The sequence below is a fragment of the Cajanus cajan genome, chromosome 1, assembly GCF_000230855.2.
Source record: "Cajanus cajan strain Asha chromosome 1, NIPB_CcT2T_4, whole genome shotgun sequence".
NCBI classification, from domain to species: Eukaryota; Viridiplantae; Streptophyta; class Magnoliopsida; order Fabales; family Fabaceae; genus Cajanus; species Cajanus cajan.
In genome coordinates this window covers 82,029,988-82,049,586 of record NC_138517.1, presented here as the reverse complement: position 1 = coordinate 82,049,586, position 19,599 = coordinate 82,029,988, and the positions used below count along the sequence as shown (strand labels likewise).

Below are 19,599 nucleotides of genomic sequence, written 5' to 3'. Positions count from 1 at the left end.
TTAGTTAAAAAATAATCACATAAAAATAAGAACTAAAATTAATAGTTTTAATTTTATAAGGATGAAAAATAAAGAAAAAAATTTATAGAGACTAAAATCAAAACTTGTTAATTTTATAGGAATTAAAAATATATTTAAGCCTAATTTTTTTTTATTTTATTATTTTTAAATAGTATTCATAATGACCCAACATTTCCTTTTTCACTAGTATATAATATAACAAACATTCATCTTATGAAATGAACATGTTAAAATAGTAGTAATAATATATTTGTGGATTCACAAATAAATTCATATAACACGTGTGATATTTATGGTGGTTTAGAAGACGAAGACACGTAACACATTCATAAGATATTAATGAGACAATAAATTATATTATAAAAAATAAATTAACATTAATGCTAATAAATTTCATAATGATTAATATTTATAATATATAAATCATTGTCATTTATATTTTTATTATAATAATTATATGATTGAAGTAATTTTGATCGGAATCATGTAAATCATATTATGAAATAATTAATTAACATTAATTATGATATATGTTTTTTAAAAATTATGGTTTACAAATATTGTCAGTTTTGTTTTCTAATTTCATGATAGCTACTTGAATTTTTTTATTTTGAATTATAAATTCAAATAAAAATGTAATAATTTATAACTTTTTAAAAGATTTCTATAATTAAAATTTTATCAGATTTATATCGTAAAAATTGATTTGAAAGAACTCCATGAATTTTTAGCAAATATTTAAAGTTATAAAACTAATAAAAAAATTTGGGAACTAATTATATTAAAAATATTTAAATAAAAAGTTTTCACTTTCTTTTCTACAAATGTATAAGAGTGAGCAGAGACATAAATTTGGGTTCTCTTAATGATTCCATGGGTCCAAACTAAATTAAAGGAAAAAAAACTGAATTGGTTCAAAATTTAAACTTACAAATATGATAATTTTTTCGGGGCATAAAATTATACTCTATTTATTCTCCATTTCAAGTAAAAAAAAATATATATTATTTTTTAATATAATTAAATTTTAATTATTTTTATCTTGTTTAATAATATTTTTCTTAAAATACTCTTCATTTAATATATGACATTTAGTTGCATTACTTTTTTAAACATTTATAACAAGAAAAATTTAGAAAAAAATATTATAAAAATAGTAAAATCTAATGTAATTAACTGACTTTTTTTACATAAACATATTTTCTTAATATGTGTATTTTTTTTTATTTATAATAGAGAATGAATGAAGTAACATTTATATATTTTGATTTTTGTAATTTTAAATTTTAAATTATTAATAAATTTTATTTTATTTCATTAAGATTTCCTATTAATTTTTTCCCAATATTTTCTACCTTTCCCCCTTTTTTTTTTAGTTTACTTTATTATTTTATTAATAGACCTTATAAAAAATTACTTTTGTTTTTATATATAAGAAACAAATACCTAATTCATCAAGACTAATAAAAGTAATAAAATTAGTTAGTTATAATTAATAGTCATAATTTAAAATTTTATTCCAAAAATACTCATAGAACAAAATAGTTTTGGTGATAATTATATTGACACTATTCAACCAATGAGCATAACTCATAATGTTAGTTGTCTAATAAATGCACTCACTTTCACGAAGAATGAGTAAGACTCATTAATAAACTCATAATAAATTAAATATATAAAAAAAACAATTACTAACAATTAATACATTTAAAAGTAGACTCATATTTCTTTTAATTAGAACTAAGATAAAACTCATTTGTTTCTTATATTAAAGTACATAAATATTGTTAATCAATTTAGATTTAAATTTCTCTTAAACTAAACCTAGGAACATTTTCAATGGGAAGCAACTCACATGAATTTTTTAGTACATCTAAAGATGTGAATGGTGATTTCTACTATGTCATGTCATTATTAAACAATTCATATTCAATTTTGCTCCAAAATGTAAAGGAAACTAATAAACTAAGATAGAATATGTTATGATTTGGTTTTAGATTAGTAATGTACAACTGTATTAATTTTTCCGTTTTAACTATTGTAACCACATTTATATAAGACCTTTATCCCTCTATCTATCATTCATTATATTCAATATCAATAACACAAAAATACTTTTCTCTATTTTTTCTTTACCTTTCCCCCATCTATGATAAAACTCTAACATGGTATTAAAGCACGGTGACTTCAACCATGGCTTCCGCATCTCCATTCGTACCTTAGATGTTCAATAAGTTGATTGCTATCAAATCGAATGGTGATAATTTCTTAATTTGGCAACGAGTTCTTGCAACAATGTGAGGGTTAAAACTTGAGAGTTTGTTTGTGGCAATAAAATTTCACCATGTTATGCCAACAACAATGAACTTCTTTTCTTGTCTCAAGCTAAATATATTTGAGATCTTCTCTATAGAAAACATGCATAATTTCAAACCTCTACCAACTCCAATGGTTTCAAGTCTACAACTCACATCTGATGGCTCTACAACTATTTTTGATCCTTCCTTTTACAGGTCTATTGTAGGAGGACTACAATATATTACAATCACAAGGCCTGAGCTTGCTTATTCCAGTAACAAAATCTACCAATATATGCCAAAACCATAGGAGCATCACTAGAGAGCAGTGAAAAGGATTTTAAGATATTTACAAGGCACCATTGACTATGGTCTATACTTTAAAAAGTCACTTCACCTCATTCTTCCAGCTTTTTCTGATTCTGATCAGAGATTTGATCCTAATGATAGAAAGTTTATCGTAGGATTTTGTGTCTATCTAGGCGACAATCTTATTTCTTGGTGTACCAGGAAGCAAAGAGTTGTTTCTTGCAGTAGCATTGAGGTTGAGTTTCGAAGTGTTGCAGCTATTACCTTGGAATTACTTTGGTTGCAGTCTCTCCTTAGTGAATTAAAGGTCCCATCTACAATTCCAAAAGCTTATTGTGATAGTCTTGGTATGATCATGTTAGTAGCTAATCCAATAATGCACTCAAGGTCTAAACATTTTAAACTCAACCTCTATTTTGTCAGGGACAAAGTCATTAAAGGAGTTGTCCAAGTTATCCATTTACTTGCACAATTTTTAGGTTGTTGATATCCCTACCAAGCCCATCCCTGGCTCTCGATTTGAAGCTTTCCGAAGCAAACTCATAGTTACCTTAATTAGGAGATACATGAGTTTGGGAGGCGGGGGGAGGGGGTAAAGGGAACTAATAAACTAAGATAGAATCTATTATAATTTGATTTTAGATTGGTGATCTACAAATGTATTAATTTTTTCCTTTTAGCTATTGTAAGCACATTTATATAAGATCTCTACCCCTCTATCAGTAATTCATTCTATTCAATATCACTAATACAAAAATACTTTTCTCTGTTTTTTTTTTATCTTTCCCTCATTTATAACTAAACTCTAACAAAGAAACTTAAAAAAATGTTTCTCTCTTTATAGCAATGGTGTTAGAATAGATTAAGATTAAAAAAAACTATTTTAATACTAAATAGTAAAAAATATTTGCTTAATGAAAAAACTTTAAAATAAAATTAAACTTTTTTTGTCATATAAGATTACTACGGCGAGAGTTATTTCAAGCAACTAAAACTGCATCGAAACATCTCAACAAACATCTCTTGTTTAGATGCTCTAACACAATTCATATTATCTATAACGTTAATACACATATACCTTATTTTGGTGTCCACATTTTTTGGACACTTTAATCCTTTAACTAATTTGTTGAAATATATTTTTATCCTTTAACTAATTTGTATAACTACCCCACTATTTTAAAATTAATCATAAATTTTCTTAATTTTATTATTTTTTATTCTATTTATTTTATTCTTTTATGATGAGGTACAAAATGTCTCACTTCTATTAGTACAAAGTGTCTCACGTTCACTAGTTTTATATAAATAATATATAACTATTTAACCCAAATAATATAAGGAATTCTACTGGTAAAGCAACTTGTGTATACTTAGACCATCAAAATTTACGGTAAGATATACTAATAAGATAAATAACAGTTGAAATTTTTAACCGGCAGCTTTTTGTGATTGAGATTTTAAAATTGCAAATTAGTCCTTTTTCTTTTTTATTTTTTCAATTTCGATTTCTCGATTTCACTGACCCAACAATCATCTCTCTCATGTTAGAAGCAATACATGGGTGATTTTGACACCTAAGTCTATAAATTTGAAGTTCAACTTTTAGTTATGGGTAAAGAGATCAGAGATCGTGGTTGGGGTGTACAGGAGTGGCGGTGGGACAGGAGCAAAACTTGGAACGACGGAGGTCTGATAGGCAGCGGTGGAGAGGGGAGCGTCATTAGAGTGGATTTCGACGAGGGTTAGCAGTGGTAGTGGTTGAGCGATGAAACCTTTCCTTAGTCCCTTGCTTTTGCTTTAGCCACAATACGAGCCCTTTCCTTCATCATAACACCACAGGAAGACATATTTTATCACCATATGGCATATGCCATTATATTTAGCTGCGATTACAGTGGAGCTTCAACTTGCAAACTAAAAGGATAACATTTGGTTGAGTATAGTAATTATTTTAGCTGCAAGATCATTGACGCATTGGGCATGGCAAGATCACATGGTAATGGTTGAGAAATTATTGTTGAATCTGGACAGATATGGTGGAAGAAGAAATGCCACCATCTATGAATATGGTAAAAAAACGACAACTAATTTTCAGGTTAAAGTTTTATAAAGGACTTGAATCTAAATTTGTACTAATTAGGCTTTGTTAATAACATATAAAAAGGACTAAAATGTAAATATATTCGTTTTTAAAACCTGTTATACCATGTAATTGTAGTGAAATAAAACATTCAATATCTACCGTTTATCTTTACATTATATCCTATGCATATTAATAATGGTTTACTGGGGGGCTTACCATTTAAGTGATGATTCACGGTGGAATCTACCATATAATGGATAACCTAACTTAATTTAATCATACATTCAGTAAGCACACGTTTGATTTAAATTATTTCAATTAACAATCAATGAATTTTAATTTGTTCCAATTTTATTAAACAAGCGGCTTTTCCTTACATGAATAATTTAAGACACACTGAAATTAACATCAAATACCTTAATAAGCTTTTAACTCCTAGTATCAATAAAAGCATTATAAATAACACTTAAAATGTAAGAATTTCAAATGGCACAAAGAAGAAATTTGCATATGATAAAAATTAAATCATTTTATCAAACAAAAATTTTAAAACCCAAGAAAATTGAATTACTTGACCCAATTAAAATATTCAAAAAATGAAAGGATTTAAATAAAGTAATTAAAGTCGTGACAAGGGAAGGGGGATGATATATATAAACAAGACAAAAACAATTTGTACTGTGAAACAAGGTCTCAGTCGCTTAGAATCCTGCGGCGGTAAGAGCTTCGGAGCTCCCTGTTTGCGGCAGCGTTACGCAGCGCCTCCTGTCGACTCGTTGCGCACATTATATATTCTTGCAAGGGTGGAAGATGTGCTTCTTCTCCATCCTTGGGAACTTGTCCTCGAATAATCTGTTCATTCATATTAATGCATGCTATTAAATATCTAGCCACAGGTATCCTCCATGGATTGGACATTTAGAGTTAGATAAACCCATTGACAAAACACTTTTTACAAGTATTTAATACAGTTACATAATCAGGACTCGCCGAACTCGAAACTACCAATTATCTATGACTGAAAAATTGGAAAATAAAAAATATTTTTACCTTTGACGCCCACGATCGTTCTGCTTGCTGACAAATATCTCTAATATCTCTTCCAGACATACTGAAACAACCATTGAACAGGAAAGGAGTAAAAACATAGCAAAAACACTTGTTTTAAGACAGTGCAAAACAATTTAGAAATGAATGTTAACCTAATGAATGGTTACATAATTTCAATGACTAAAGAATGTGTCATGATGGTGGAAGTCAAAATAAGAGGTCAATACATCTATATATATTATCTATAGACTCCCCGGATTTTCTACCTTCTTGCTTTCACTACCCAATACCCACCAATTTGTAAGTAATAACTCAGCTGCGGAACTCAAAAGTTAACCCAACTTACTCTTCTGTAACTCTTGCAAGTTCATCTAGTTCGGTTTTGGACAGTTGCTTTGCATATTTGGATGCTATTTCCTGACGATTCCGATGATCAGGTAAACCAAAAGCGATCATACTATCAAACCGACTACAAGCAGGAGAAAAAACAGTAAGGATGAGATTCCGACACGATTGACTGTACACTATGCAAGCTGTAAAGCAATTCGTATTCAAGCTCACCTAATTAATGCAGGATCAAGATCTTCCTTTCTGTTTGTGGCAGCAATGACAACTACTTTCTTATCCTGTTCAAACCCATCTATCTGCAAAAATTGCTCCATCCGTTAGTCAAATTGTATAAAATAAAAACAAACAAACGCTTTCAGCATATTTGATTTAGTATGGATAAGATATTAAGACAAGAGTTTATACATAACAAGGATTTATTTTACATTTAAGAGTTATCAAGCTGTATCTTGTCATAAACGAAAGCCCACCCCATACTTGGATCCAGTAAAAAAATATCAATAATATTATCAAAAACTAGTCAAAACTTGCCCCACTGGGTGGAATCCGTTATTAAAGCAAACAACATTATGGAGCTCTCTTAAAAATCGAATCATATTACATCATAAACTAATCTTGTCGAGTACATATAATGCTAAATAAGAACTTACAAGCTGAAAATAAGTCTCTAGAAACTCTTCACTACAGAATAAAACTTTTAAAACTAGCACAAAATTATTTTCTCTAGCACAAGGTATATAACATGCCCTTCTGCGTATCGTAAAGCAGTAAGCAACAAGATTAACCTGTCGCAATAACACTGACAATATTCTTCGCGTAGCTTCATGCATTTCGTTGTCACGAGCAGCAGCAAAAGAATCGATCTGTATCCCAAAAAGAAAAACACAAACAATATGTAACAAGTTCTATGGAAAATCAATAAGAAACACAGCAACTCATTGTCACCATTACTTGTTTCGTTACCTCATCCAAAAATATAATAGCACCATTAGGAAGACTGTTCGCCAGAGAAAACACTTTCCCTAGAAGACGTTCACTTTTACCGTAGAATTCAGACATTATTGCCTCAAGTGGTACATAAAGCAAAGGGACACCCTGCCAAATCAAGTACACAGTTGAGTGCAAAATAAAAAATTCTAATTGATTTACCCCTTATAATTTATACTATATTACAGACATGAAATAACCAATTAAGTATATTAAACAAAACTCAACCATAAACATTGTTGTTCAAGCTAGCGTGCAAAGACACAAAATTGCCATTTATGTGGCCATTGAATGGCACTTTACATATGAATCAGTGTTCTTCCCCTTATCCAAGCTAGAAAGCCAGCTCTTTAACTGTGCCTCTAAAAATCAAGGGCATTTACATTCTTAGTGTTGTAAAAAAGGAGTATTTTACGGGATTTGATTTTATGCTGAAATCTTTCCTTATTTCCTTATTTTCAAGTGCTTAGAGCCAACCTACCCCTCCCCCCAGCCAACACACAACCAAGAAGTAAGAGATTTGAACAATGCTCTTTGATTGTGCCCCAAAAAATAAAAGGTATTTACATAGTCTATTTCAATTATGAAAAGATAATAGTGATCCCAGTCACCCATCCACCAGTTCCTCACCCCCTGCAAACACAAATGCAAATTGTAAAGGCAATTGCAAATATTGAAGTGATAAATTCCCCATCCAGAAAGCAAGTCTTTTTGAAGCACCTCAACTTCATCATATGTATACAACAATAACGTTCTTAAAAGCATAGCTCTGGAACATATAAGGTCAGAAAATTCCTTTCTGGCCAAAAGTAAAAAACAGAGAAAATTACAATCAGAAAGCTGACAAAACAACCACACGAATGAAACTACGTAGAATGAAAACATACACACACAAAATAAAGATATAAAGTAATACTAATCACCAATTAGTCAATACATGATGCAGTTTTCCCAATGAAAAACACAAGATCCTACATCCTGGTGAGTGCCAGCTAAACAACCAATTTATTGAATACCCGACTACTTTATATCAAGAGCCCCTTTAATAGTGTTTCAAGATTAGATTCAATGTGTTGTTTCAGAAACCATTAAAAGAAGTTCACAAATAAAGCTAAGGGGTAAAACCATAAAATAGTTAAAAGCAGCATACCGCTTGATTGGCAATGACACGAGCACAGGAAGTTTTCCCTGTACCTGAAACCATAAAAATGTGCTATTCAACATCACATATAATGTGAACAATGGAAATTATAGGTTGTACAGTCATCTAGTAACTTCTCATTAAATTGAGATATCAACTTCACATAGAAAAGGTTCAACAGATGCAGTTTCTTATTAAAACAGTGTCATAATCTTCTACTAAATACTTAGGATCAAATGCATGAAATAATAGTAATTCAAACTTCTGAAATAATAGGCACATTTAATTTGTAAAAGGTACACATAAATGAAATAATTGACAAGAGTGTATGAAAATATCATATCATATCTTAAGTTAGGATTATGATTAGTATAAATAAGGGTTAGTGGCTTAGTGCTCTAAGTTTTAAGAACGCAATGTAATACATTTCATTACATAATAGAATATTATATCTAAAATCCTATAAGATGGCATCAAAGTGATACCATCATGTGACCTATTTCATCACTACTCTGCTGCTAAGTTCTCATAACACTGGAACTTTCAAATTAATTCTCTCTCTTGCGGTATTTCTTCTTTGCATTTGATCACCAGACATGTTCTTCATTTCAGCCATCTCTTTACTAGTTAACTCTTTCGCCATGTATTTTTCCAATACATTTTGAACAGGTTTTGATCCCATGCTTTTTCCCTAATCACATTAAATGTTTTTTGGGTCTCTTGCACCCTTGTTCAAGCTTTTTAGGGCTGTTTGGTACTGTTTTTCTTTCCTGTTGATCCATGAACTCCTTTACTCAAATCCCTGAACTCCTTAGTACAATTCATGCACTGGGAACAAAGAAATCATGTTAGCTCTGTAGCTTTCCCAAAGATATGAGCCTGGCCTCACAACTTTCCCAGAAGTATCAGCTGGCCCATGACAATCCTATAGAATCATCCTAATCCTGCCATTCTATATTTGTTTTTTAAAAGGTTTATTTTTTACAAGCTTAAAGCTTAGTAAGCTTTAACTTTAACTTGAGGGAGTGTTAGAATTTGCGAAAACATCTTATCATATTTTAGAATATCTAGATTATCATTTCATATTAGTTTCCCCATTTCCCATTATCTCTCATGATTGGTTATCACAATTCCTTATCTCATGATCTGTTTCATTACAAAACAGAATATTATATGAATGTCTATTTTCCCTCAATCTCCTCTCACTACACCTAAAACCTCATAATTTAAACAATAACTACACAATGTATTTATATCCAACTCATGTCCAAAGAGATATATAAATGGTAAGATGATAATATACCAAATATTATAGTTCCTTAATTGTACCCTAATTCATCACATCTAAAGAAGCCTGGTGGTCATTTTTAAAACTAATAATAATTCAAGAGAAATGATTTTGAAAGAATCACTCATCTTTTTTAATCTATTCTACATGATTAGAAGTTGCATCCTCTGCAACTTGATCAGACAAGTGTTCCATTTATGAAATAATTAATGCCCTGCTCAAGAATGGAAAATGTTCTTTAAAATAATTAAGGTAAAACATGTTTCATTCAACGTATTCTTGTGAAATGTAAAGAATTTGTTTTTAATACGGAGTTAAAAACAGTTGGTGGTTGTTTTCCAAGTTCAAATTTGGAGAATATGGTTTTCCTTAGAGAACAGTATTCCTTCCTAGACATATTTTTTGCCTTTCAATTTATATTTCTTGTTGAAAAGTTTAGGGTATTTTTATGATAGAATAAAAATTAAAAGCAAAAAAAAAATATAGTCCAAGCCAAAGCTGGATCATATTATCTAATCATATAGAAAATGTAGAAAAAACTAAAAATGACACACCTGGTGGACCTTCGAATAGCACAGCTCGAGGCCTGTTTGACTCAAACTTATGACGAGTCCCTCGAGCAATATCATTATATACTTCAGGACTATGCAAAGCCAACAGTACTGTATCTTCTATTACTCTGAAAAATATAACAAAATTAGATATTAAATTTACTTTCATGCATGATGATTCTCAAGAAAGTGGCTTGGAACCTAACTCAAGTATACAAGACCAGCTTATAAGGTGAGAATCACTCCCCACTTATATACATTTTATTAATTTTATCACTAGTCGATATGAAATCTCCAACACACTTCTCATGCCGAGGACTGAAGATCTCAAGCGTTAAGTTTGCAGGACTTGACATATGCAAGTGATCCAATAACGGACAATAGCAGGTGGCCTATTAGGCCCAAAAACATTCACTAGAATAGGCTCTAATACCATCTTAAGAATTAAGAAAGTAGTTTGGAGCCTAACTCAACCTTTAAAAATCAACTTGTAAGATAAGAATCGTTCTCCATTTAACAATGATAAATGAAAGTTGGGCACACATCTTAACAGAGATACTATAATTATAATTCTATACAATAAAAAAGAGAAAAACAATTAGAAAAATAGTGTTACAATGCTCTTATGAGATATAGAGACACACTACACATATAGGGAGGCATAATCAAATTGGTAGGAACTTAGAATGACTGACGAACCTCTCATACCCTTCAAATACTAGAATCTAATCATTACAAGTTACACAAACTAGGCACTTAGCCACTTACTGCGTTTCAATCAACAGAAAAATATGCTGAGTGCTGAAATATAACAAATAATGAACAAGGGTCATATCAAGCTGTATAATTTCCAGAAGAGATTAGAAAACATGAATTACATGACTATTTTAGTTTTGTCCACTTGAACCTGAGGTATGAAAACCATAAAATTGTAAATCTTTATAAAAAATTTTGCTTTCCAAATTAGATAGAACATTCAGCTAGTGAGAAAATACAAGCCAAAGTTCCATATGTACATACCGTTTTTGAGGTTCATAACCAGCAATGTTGTCCCATGATATCTCGCCAGCATTTGATAAACCCGCGGATTCATTAAGTCCATAAATTCTCACTCCCATACCCTCAAGTTCAGAAATAGATTTATCTACAGGTGGGACCATTTCAACCTCTTCCCTCGGTTTTCTTTCCAGGGTGTTTCTCTGTCTCAACTCATTTCCAGCTAATTGTAAAGCAGAGACGAAAGCATCAAGCTCTTCAGGACTCAAGTTCCCTTGCTTAATGAATTCAATTTCCTGCAAATGTCCAAAGAAGATGATTCTATGAGAAATGACCTTTTTTCAGTGCACAAAAAGCACAATAATGAGAAGATCAAATCAAGAGAGATATAAAAATTAACGACTTACAGCTTTATCTGAGCCAATGAGAGAATGAAATATGAGTATACATAGATCTCTATCATCTTCGTATATATCTGTCTTGTTCCCTTGAATATTTTTTTGTTTGGATGGATGAGTAAGGGTTAGTTGCCAAGCAACTGTGCTGTGGATAAGTCACAACAAACATTGAGGTTTTTACTAAATGAGTGAATCACTACTGTAAAGGAGAAAAAACTAAATATGTATCATAAGCCATAAACATGCTTGCTAACATTCCCTAAACCACAAATATCAAGAATGAAGTACCTGTCCCAAGCTCGTAATAACATGTCTGAACCACCGCTATGGCTTTCAACTTTCGTTCCAAGATGTGCAGTAAGATTTGCAATAAGTTGTGAAACTTCACAACCAGGGGGAATTTGAAACTTAACACTAACCTATAATTGCAATTCCACCATCAGATGTAGTTCGACTTCCATAACATTAAACAACATCGCACCATCAAAGCTAGAACATGGTAATAGTGAATTTTTTTTTATTTTTAAGAAAAAGTAGTAGAATGCACCCAAGTCAATGTTAGCGAAGAAAAAGAGAGGTTGAAGTTGAACCGTCTCACAACTGATAACACTTCAAGTTAAAATTCAATATATGAAGAATATGATATCGGTGGAGTTCAAAATGGTAATAGAATATTAGCTCGAAAATGGACAGATTGGAAACAAAATTCTCTTTGCATTTACATTTGATGCTACTAAAGGAATGTGATGGACTTTACTCGTTATTGCTTACAAAACCAAAGACCATTTTACAGCTAAGCATACATTTCTGACTACAGATTAACTTTCCAAACATGAACCCCGAAGAAAGAAAAAAAAAAGCATCGCGAACCAACTAGTTGTTTTATTTCCCATATAATGACCTCAAAATTTAGGTAAATCACGGAAAAACAAAGTACACCAACCTTTTGGCCTTTGGCGGCCACTGTGAAGCGAGGATAAGAACCATATTGAACATCTCTACTTCTGAGCAACTCCTCAATTCGCTCGCGTTCCTTCCTAGCAGTTTCTTGGACATCGACGCCACCGTCTTCCGCATATGCCGCTTCCACCAAACCAGTTCCGAAAATACCAGCTAAGACAACCGGAAGCATCGAATAACCCTCGCGAAAAACACTAGAACTTGAAGCATCAAACACGGATGAAGTAGACGCAAACTCTATACAAAAAAAAATCGTAAACGCAGCGAAGCATGTATAGTGTTTGGAAAGAAAATCAATCGAAGTGGAGCGTTGGAAATTGAAGGAGAGGGGAACGTACTGGGATAGGGAGAAGGAGGTGAGGAGCGAGAAGCTAGGGTTTGGAAAGAGGGAAACGAACAGCGGCGATGCCAACGCCACGCCCGAACTGACCTGGCCAAACGCTCCATTGGAGAGTGCAGAAACGAAAAACGAATTTCGTTTCAGCGCGATGAGTGTGTGGGTAGCACACTACTCTCTTGCGTGCTCTGCAAGTCGGCAAGGATTCAGTGCCACCCGAACTTTCCCGCTGTATATAGAGCATAGAGAGAAGAAAGGAAAACAGCGTTACGTGTCGCGTAACTTACGTCAACACAAACAGATTATCTACCATCTATTGCCTCTCTTTAACAACTTAAATATTTTATACTGTATTTTATAATTTAACTAATTATTCTTTTCAATCTAATATTCCTTTTTGAAAAACAAAATTAGAGGTCTTAAATGATCATATTATATTATTATTACGGATTTTACCCTTTTAGTACATTTTAATTTTATTTATTTTATATAAATATCATTTATTATTAATATATGACTTAAATATATTTTAAATTCTTGTAAATTTCATTTTTTTCTTAGCTCTTATGAAAAAATTGTCTCTTTTATAAATCTTTGATTTTTTATTTTCTTTATTTTTTTGTCATTAGCACTATTTAATTTGGTGCTAAAATGATAATAAAATATATAATAATTAAGATAATTAAATAAAATAAATATTTTAGATTTAGACAATTAAATATAAAATTAATTATATATGTAGCACTATAAGTTATAATAGTATTATAATTATTTTTAGTCATTTTATGCTATTAAATTGAGTTGTTAATTAGTGTTAAGAGAGTTCGAGAGCTGATAATTTTTTAAAAATTTCAGTGGTGTTGGGAGGTTTCTTTAAGTAGATATCTAGTTTGATCTTAGAGAAAATAGTATATAAGATTTTTGTTTTGAACTAAGTTTCATAAAGCCTTTTTCCTCTAAAGTCTAATGAGAGGAATTTAGAGAGAAGGTCCTTGGTCTGTGATCTCTCTACTCCCTCAATATTTTCCTTTTCTTCCTCTGATTCTTGTTAAAGTTATGTTGTTGTTGGATTCAAGTCAAGAGTAGTTGGATTCTTATGGTTGATTTGTCAAAGTAGTGTTGCAAAGTCTCAATTTTTCTTCTCTTTTACCTCGATGTCGAGCTACTTGAGGTAAGAGAAGTTAGAATTTGTTGTGTTTTGGATAAATTGAGGGTTCATGAACAATTTTTGAGTTACGTGTAGTGTGCAATCTCAATTATGCATGGTTATGTTGATGAATATGAAGAGGGAAACACATGGGAAGTGGGGTTTTTAGGTTATTGGCCAGCATTATTGATTCTTTGTAAAATATTGTTTGCATGTTAAATTTGAGTACATTTGTGAGTTGACGGTGATTTATATACTAGTTGTTTTGTGTTGCATGTGTCAGAACTTTGTTGGATTTCAGGTTTGTTTATGGTGGAATTTGTTTACAGGTTCTTTTTATTCAGACTAGCACAACAAATGTTTCAATTTAGGTATATGTTTTTGAATTCTATAGAATGAAGAGGAATGGAGTAGAATGATCAATGATTACTGGTTTCTAAGCATTCATCAATGATTAACACGTAATAATTTCCATGCACGTAAACGTTTAGATGAACAGAATGAACGATAATGATATTGGCAATACAAATCATGGTTCACTTTACACAAAGTTCAAAATATTACAGCATTGATAATAATCTAACACTACGAGATTTAAAGAACAATAAACTACACTAATTCTACTCCTAAAAAGAGAAAAGGAAAATGGCTGAGAAGTAGTCATACCAAAAAACAATTCCTTGCACGAAAGCCATATGCTCGGGCAGAGAGTGCTTGAGGGTTCAGTTCTGGTATGAGTTTTCTGACCTTTGTAAATCACCACACTTCTCATATTTATAGATCTAGTCAAGAGCGGTTGATTTCAAGTTTGTGCGTCATGGGGAATAACCGTCATCCACTATGCTTTTAACGTGGGTGTGGCTTTAAAATGTAACTTCTCATAACCGTTCGACCCACGTTCTTTGTTTGTTTCTTCGACCAAGTTTTAGTAATTGCCTTAATACAATTGCCTCAATACAATTGCTTAACTACTCAGAGAATGTTCCGCCTCTTACATTTTTTTGACCAATTCTTGAGTTTGTATCTTCAGGCCCTCTTATATTACCAGCTTTCTTTCGAGTAGTTTCAACTGTGCAACGTTCGAGCAATGAAGCTTTCGAGTGACCCTAACAAGGTTATAACTCAAAATCGAGTTCTACATAAGCAGAATGTTGATGTCATGCTAGGCACACCTTTATGGTGTCGAGCATTGTTCTAACTTGAGGTAATTTGTCTCGATCACATTGGATGCGACATCGATGGCCTATGACGTGAGGAGAGAGACTTGTCTTAGGTTGGCATGGCACAGGGCATGAGAACCTTGAGAACTCTCTAACTTAGTGACATTAGACCCAAAGTTGAATGATGTCATCTTGGCCAAACCAGAGCTCTCTATCTGGATTTCATCAGGCGCCATTATGGCAACGTCTGACATGACTCAGATTAAGCATGGCAATGGGGCGGGTTTTTTTTAGCTCGACGAAAATTTTATTCTTGAACCTTCGGTACAAAAATTTGTACAACGGATTAGCAATCCGATGCTTTAGTCCACTCAGCCATCTCTCCCCAATTGAAAAAATAGAATTACTTTGTTTATGTGATATAACATAAACAAGAAGAACAAAAAAAGGAACTTAAAAGAAAAGACTTCTTTATTATCTTATTTTTTATCTTATCTCTTTTTTTCTATTTTATTTATATAAATTATTATATTATATAAATTTATATATATTATTCTATTTTTATATTCTATTTTTTAGTTTTTCTTTTTCTACAGTCAAAGAGCCCTGCCAGTACCTAGTCGGGCTAACTTCAATCTTACTATACATATTGGGTTGAGTTGAGCAGGTCGTACTGAAATCAAATTTTTCCTTTTTTTCTCATTTCTATCTAATCTTTTCGGGTTGGGCTATATCATCACGTAGCCCAGCCCGAAAAGATTAGATAGAAACTACTAAAATATAGAAATATATTCGCTGAGAAAAAGGAGAGACCCCTCGATAGTTCTTCCCGTCCCCGCCCCCACAGATTTAAATCACCCCCGCCCCCGATACCCGTTAGAGGTAAAATCTGGGTACCCATCCCCATCCCCAACGGGGTTCGGGTTTTCCCGCCCCACCCCCGCTCCTACTTTTTTTTTCTTTTTTTCTTTTAAATAAATATGAACAAATTTAAAAAAATAAAAGAAAAGTAAAATAATACAAATTTTTACATACAAATATTTTAAATTTTGGTTTATATATATATATATAAATAATTTTTTAATTATATTATTAAGCGGGGTGAGGGCGAGGCCGGGTACGAGGGCGGGGCAGGTATTAACATCCCCGCCTCCGCCCCCGATTTTATTAATCGGGGAAAATCTAAACACTAACCCGACAAACACGGGTTTTTTTCCTGTCCAAATTGGGGCGGGTTTGAGCGGGTACCCACGAGAATGGGTTAGATTATCATGCCTAACTCAAATAAAGACTTTTTGCTTGAGATAGGGTTGGGCAATGGTGCTTTACCATACCAAGTGCGAGGTCTTATGGCCTCTACCTTAGCCACGTCAAACATGAGTTGTGTAGCATCAAGTGTGAGTGAGGCATAAAGCTCCCTTTCTGGATGACGCATGGCACTGATTACTAAAGAAAGACATGTTGATATAGTTGAATGAAATGTTAAACATTTATTGATTTAGTTGTTAAATGAATAAATGACAAATGAGTTGTAGAGATGAAATAGTATGTGATAATTGTATTTTGAGTTGTTGGTTGAGAAGTAGAAACAAGTTGTAAGTTGTGTGTTGTGAGTTGCAAAGTTGTATGCTGACTGTGTAGTTGTATTGAATATAGGATGAGTTGTTGTGTTGTTAGATGAATGATGAGAATGCTTTAGGCATTTAGACATGGTGTTGTTGAGCTATGATGACCACTTAGGACTAGAGGAGAGGTTTTCAAAAGTTGCGTATCCCATTGTGTGGATATTGTGTTATGATGATCTAAGAGCCCAATTTGTTAAAAATCTTTATTAGGAAATTGACCCTTAAAGTGGATAAATATGTTAATTCTCCTCCAGGACTTTGTTGGTACTGTGTGTGAGCAATATCAAGATACATGTATGAAACAACCACAACATAGGGATCAAGTCAAGCTATACTAATTACAAGTGACCAATCAAATAAAGTACGAAGTTGGGAACTTGGTTCTTAACCAAATATCAAAAAGGCGTAGTATTTGGAGGATAATCAATGAACAAATTTTATAGGAGACTTGGTTAATCTACCTTCATAGTAATACTAAACTTCATTGTTTAAGTGACAATATCCAATAAATTGAGTTATTGTCTTATGGGTTTATATTCAATTTGTTGTTGATCTAGCAAATCCTAAGAGAGTACCCTACGTTGTCAATTTGATAAGGTTAAACCACTTAAGTTGCTCACATTGTATTGTAAGAGATCTCTTAGTTAAAATATGTGATGATGCATATAGTTGCTACGAAGATTAATCTGTTGTTGAGAAGGTTGTGATGTTGAGTTGATACTATGCTGTTGTAAATTGAGTTGTTGTGTTGGTACGTGTTGTATATTGTGATGTCTTGTGTTATCAATGTTGTAGATGAGATGATGATGTGATGATATAATTAAAGTTGTTGATGTTTTGCGTTAAATACACACTGTTCATTTTAACTTTAGTTTACCATTACGTGTTGTAATATGATGTTGACTATGATAATCATACGTGATATGAAGTATGACAAAGATAGTGTTAGGATCACTCGAAGACCAGGTAACTCGAAAAGCACATTCAGGAGTTTCAGGAAGTATCAAAAGCTCAAGCTGTCCGTATTCAAAATACAGTCGAAAAAATGAGTCGAATCAAACCGAGAAGTGCTCGAAAGATGGAAATTACTGAAGGTTTCCAAGTAGTGAGTAGTTATCTCAAAACGGTTAACGAAAAATGGATCGAAGTGGAAAGAAAAAGAGTGGAACGAGCGGTTACGAGAGGTTACATTCTAAAACCACCTATTGAGCATAGTGGATGGCGGTTACCTTTCCATGACGCACATGCACTAAAATTAACCACCTTCATTTGACTCTATAAACACGAAGAAATATGTACTTTCAAGGGGTCGGAAATTTCATACTCACATTTCTGTAAGCACTCTCTGCCTGCGCATATGGCTTTCGTGCACGCATCTGCTGGGTATCAATTTCTTGACCACTTTTCTTTGCTTTTTAGGAGTAGAATTAGCGTAGTTTTCTTAGTTTATCTCGTTTAAACCCACGTAGTTGTATTACTTCAGCATTGTAATTCTGGAACGTTATGTAAGTTGAACCATGATTTGTATTGCAAATATCTCAATTATTCATCCTGTTTATCTTTACATTTATATGTCTGGAAATTATTGCTCGTTAATTATTGAAGAATCTTTAGAAACAAGTAATTGTATTACTTCAGCATTGTAATTCTGGAACGTTATGTAAGTTGAACCATGATTTGTATTGCAAATATCTCAATTATTCATCCTGTTCATCTTTACATTTATATGTCTGGAAATTATTGCTTGTTAATTATTGAAGAATCTTTAGAAACAAGTAATCACTAAATCTTCCTACTACTCCTCTTCTCGTTTTATAAGACTAAAACTCAGAAACATCACATATCTAAATTGAAACGTTTTTCGTGCTAGTCTAAATAAAAAGAGCCCATAGAACTTAATTCCACCGTAAACAAATTGGCACGCCCAGTGGGACACGTTTAATTTAGAACATAATTGGACTAGTTTTAGGTGTGTGAATTGCATGAGATTAAGGAGTGGAAGAACTATGTCTACGTCTGATAACATGAACGTAAACCATAATAATGTAGATGTAGAACAGCCTAACTCCAATCCTGATAATGCTACCAATGTGACCAGGGGGGCAAGATCTCCTCCTGTGTTGCTTGAAAACCATGCTAGGCATAATAATATCACTCAAGAGTTGGTAAATGTTACTAGAGAGTATCCCTGGGGTATGCCACAGAATTGGCGAAATACTCAACCTGTGCATGTCGAAATGCCAATACCGCTAATAGGACCCAATTCACAAATGCATGTATCCCCACATGGTTATAATCCTGGGCCGAATGGCATGGGTTTTGTTATGCAAGACCCGTATCAGCATATAGGAACAAGTCAGGAGGGTTCTTTGATTCGACCAGGGAGTTATATACCTACGGGTATTAGTAACCAAGCCATGATGGCTCTTCGACAACAAATGGACCACAGTAATCATGACATGGTCAATTTGCTGTCAACACAAATGCATAATATTATGACTCCTCTGTATGAATTGATAAATAAAATTGGAGATAAATTAGGTGAGGGGTCACCTTCGAGAGCCATGAGTGGAAATCTGAATGAGATGGAAAATCCTGGGGGGCATGAGAATTTTCACCGGAACGTAGTTCGACCTAATAAAAACCCACAAGATGACTTAGACCAAATGGTAGAGAGGATACTCAATAGACATGGATTCGATATAGGTCGAAATGAACGTCCATATTTTGTGTCAGCCTTCCCTGATTATATCACACAGGTAGAACTACCCCGTGGAGTAAAAGTCCCAAAATTATCGAAATTCGCGGGAGAATTAACTGAGTCAACAGTGGAACATATAGCTAGGTACGGGGTTGAATGTGGGGATTTAGCAAATAATGAATATTTGAAAATGAAAT

At 32.7% G+C, this 19,599-nt stretch overlaps 1 protein-coding gene across 2 annotated transcripts; it reads right to left on the bottom strand.

The window, feature by feature from the left end:
• Positions 1 to 5,200: 5,200 nt before the first annotated feature.
• On the bottom strand, positions 5,201 to 13,070 carry LOC109803684 (P-loop containing nucleoside triphosphate hydrolases superfamily protein). Of its 2 annotated transcripts, none has more exons than XM_020365371.3 (13): positions 12,771 to 13,070; positions 12,416 to 12,669; positions 11,761 to 11,891; positions 11,482 to 11,617; positions 11,099 to 11,370; positions 10,082 to 10,206; positions 8,249 to 8,292; positions 7,075 to 7,206; positions 6,897 to 6,974; positions 6,325 to 6,407; positions 6,110 to 6,232; positions 5,764 to 5,824; positions 5,201 to 5,565 (listed from the first exon to the last, which is right to left on the bottom strand). In XM_020365371.3, exons 1-13 carry the CDS (start codon positions 12,877 to 12,879, stop codon positions 5,407 to 5,409), a joined length of 1,707 nt encoding a protein of 568 aa, XP_020220960.1. In that variant the 5' UTR covers positions 12,880 to 13,070; the 3' UTR covers positions 5,201 to 5,406. The 2 variants fall into 2 exon arrangements, with proteins under 2 accessions (XP_020220960.1, XP_020220961.1); XM_020365372.3 differs by having other exon boundaries at positions 11,482 to 11,612.
• Between the last annotated feature and the right edge of the window lie 6,529 nt (positions 13,071 to 19,599).

Excerpts from the sequence above, each read along its gene's own strand:
- LOC109803684 (XM_020365371.3), bottom strand. The coding sequence starts at position 12,879 with ATGGAGCGTTTGGCCAGGTCAGTTCGGGCGTGGCGTTGGCATCGCCGC. Across the intron at positions 12,670-12,770 it reads ACCTCCTTCTCCCTATCCCA|AGTTTGCGTCTACTTCATCC; the intron begins GTACGTTCCCCT and ends TTTTTTGTATAG. Across the intron at positions 6,975-7,074 it reads CTATTATATTTTTGGATGAG|ATCGATTCTTTTGCTGCTGC; the intron begins GTAACGAAACAA and ends TTTGGGATACAG.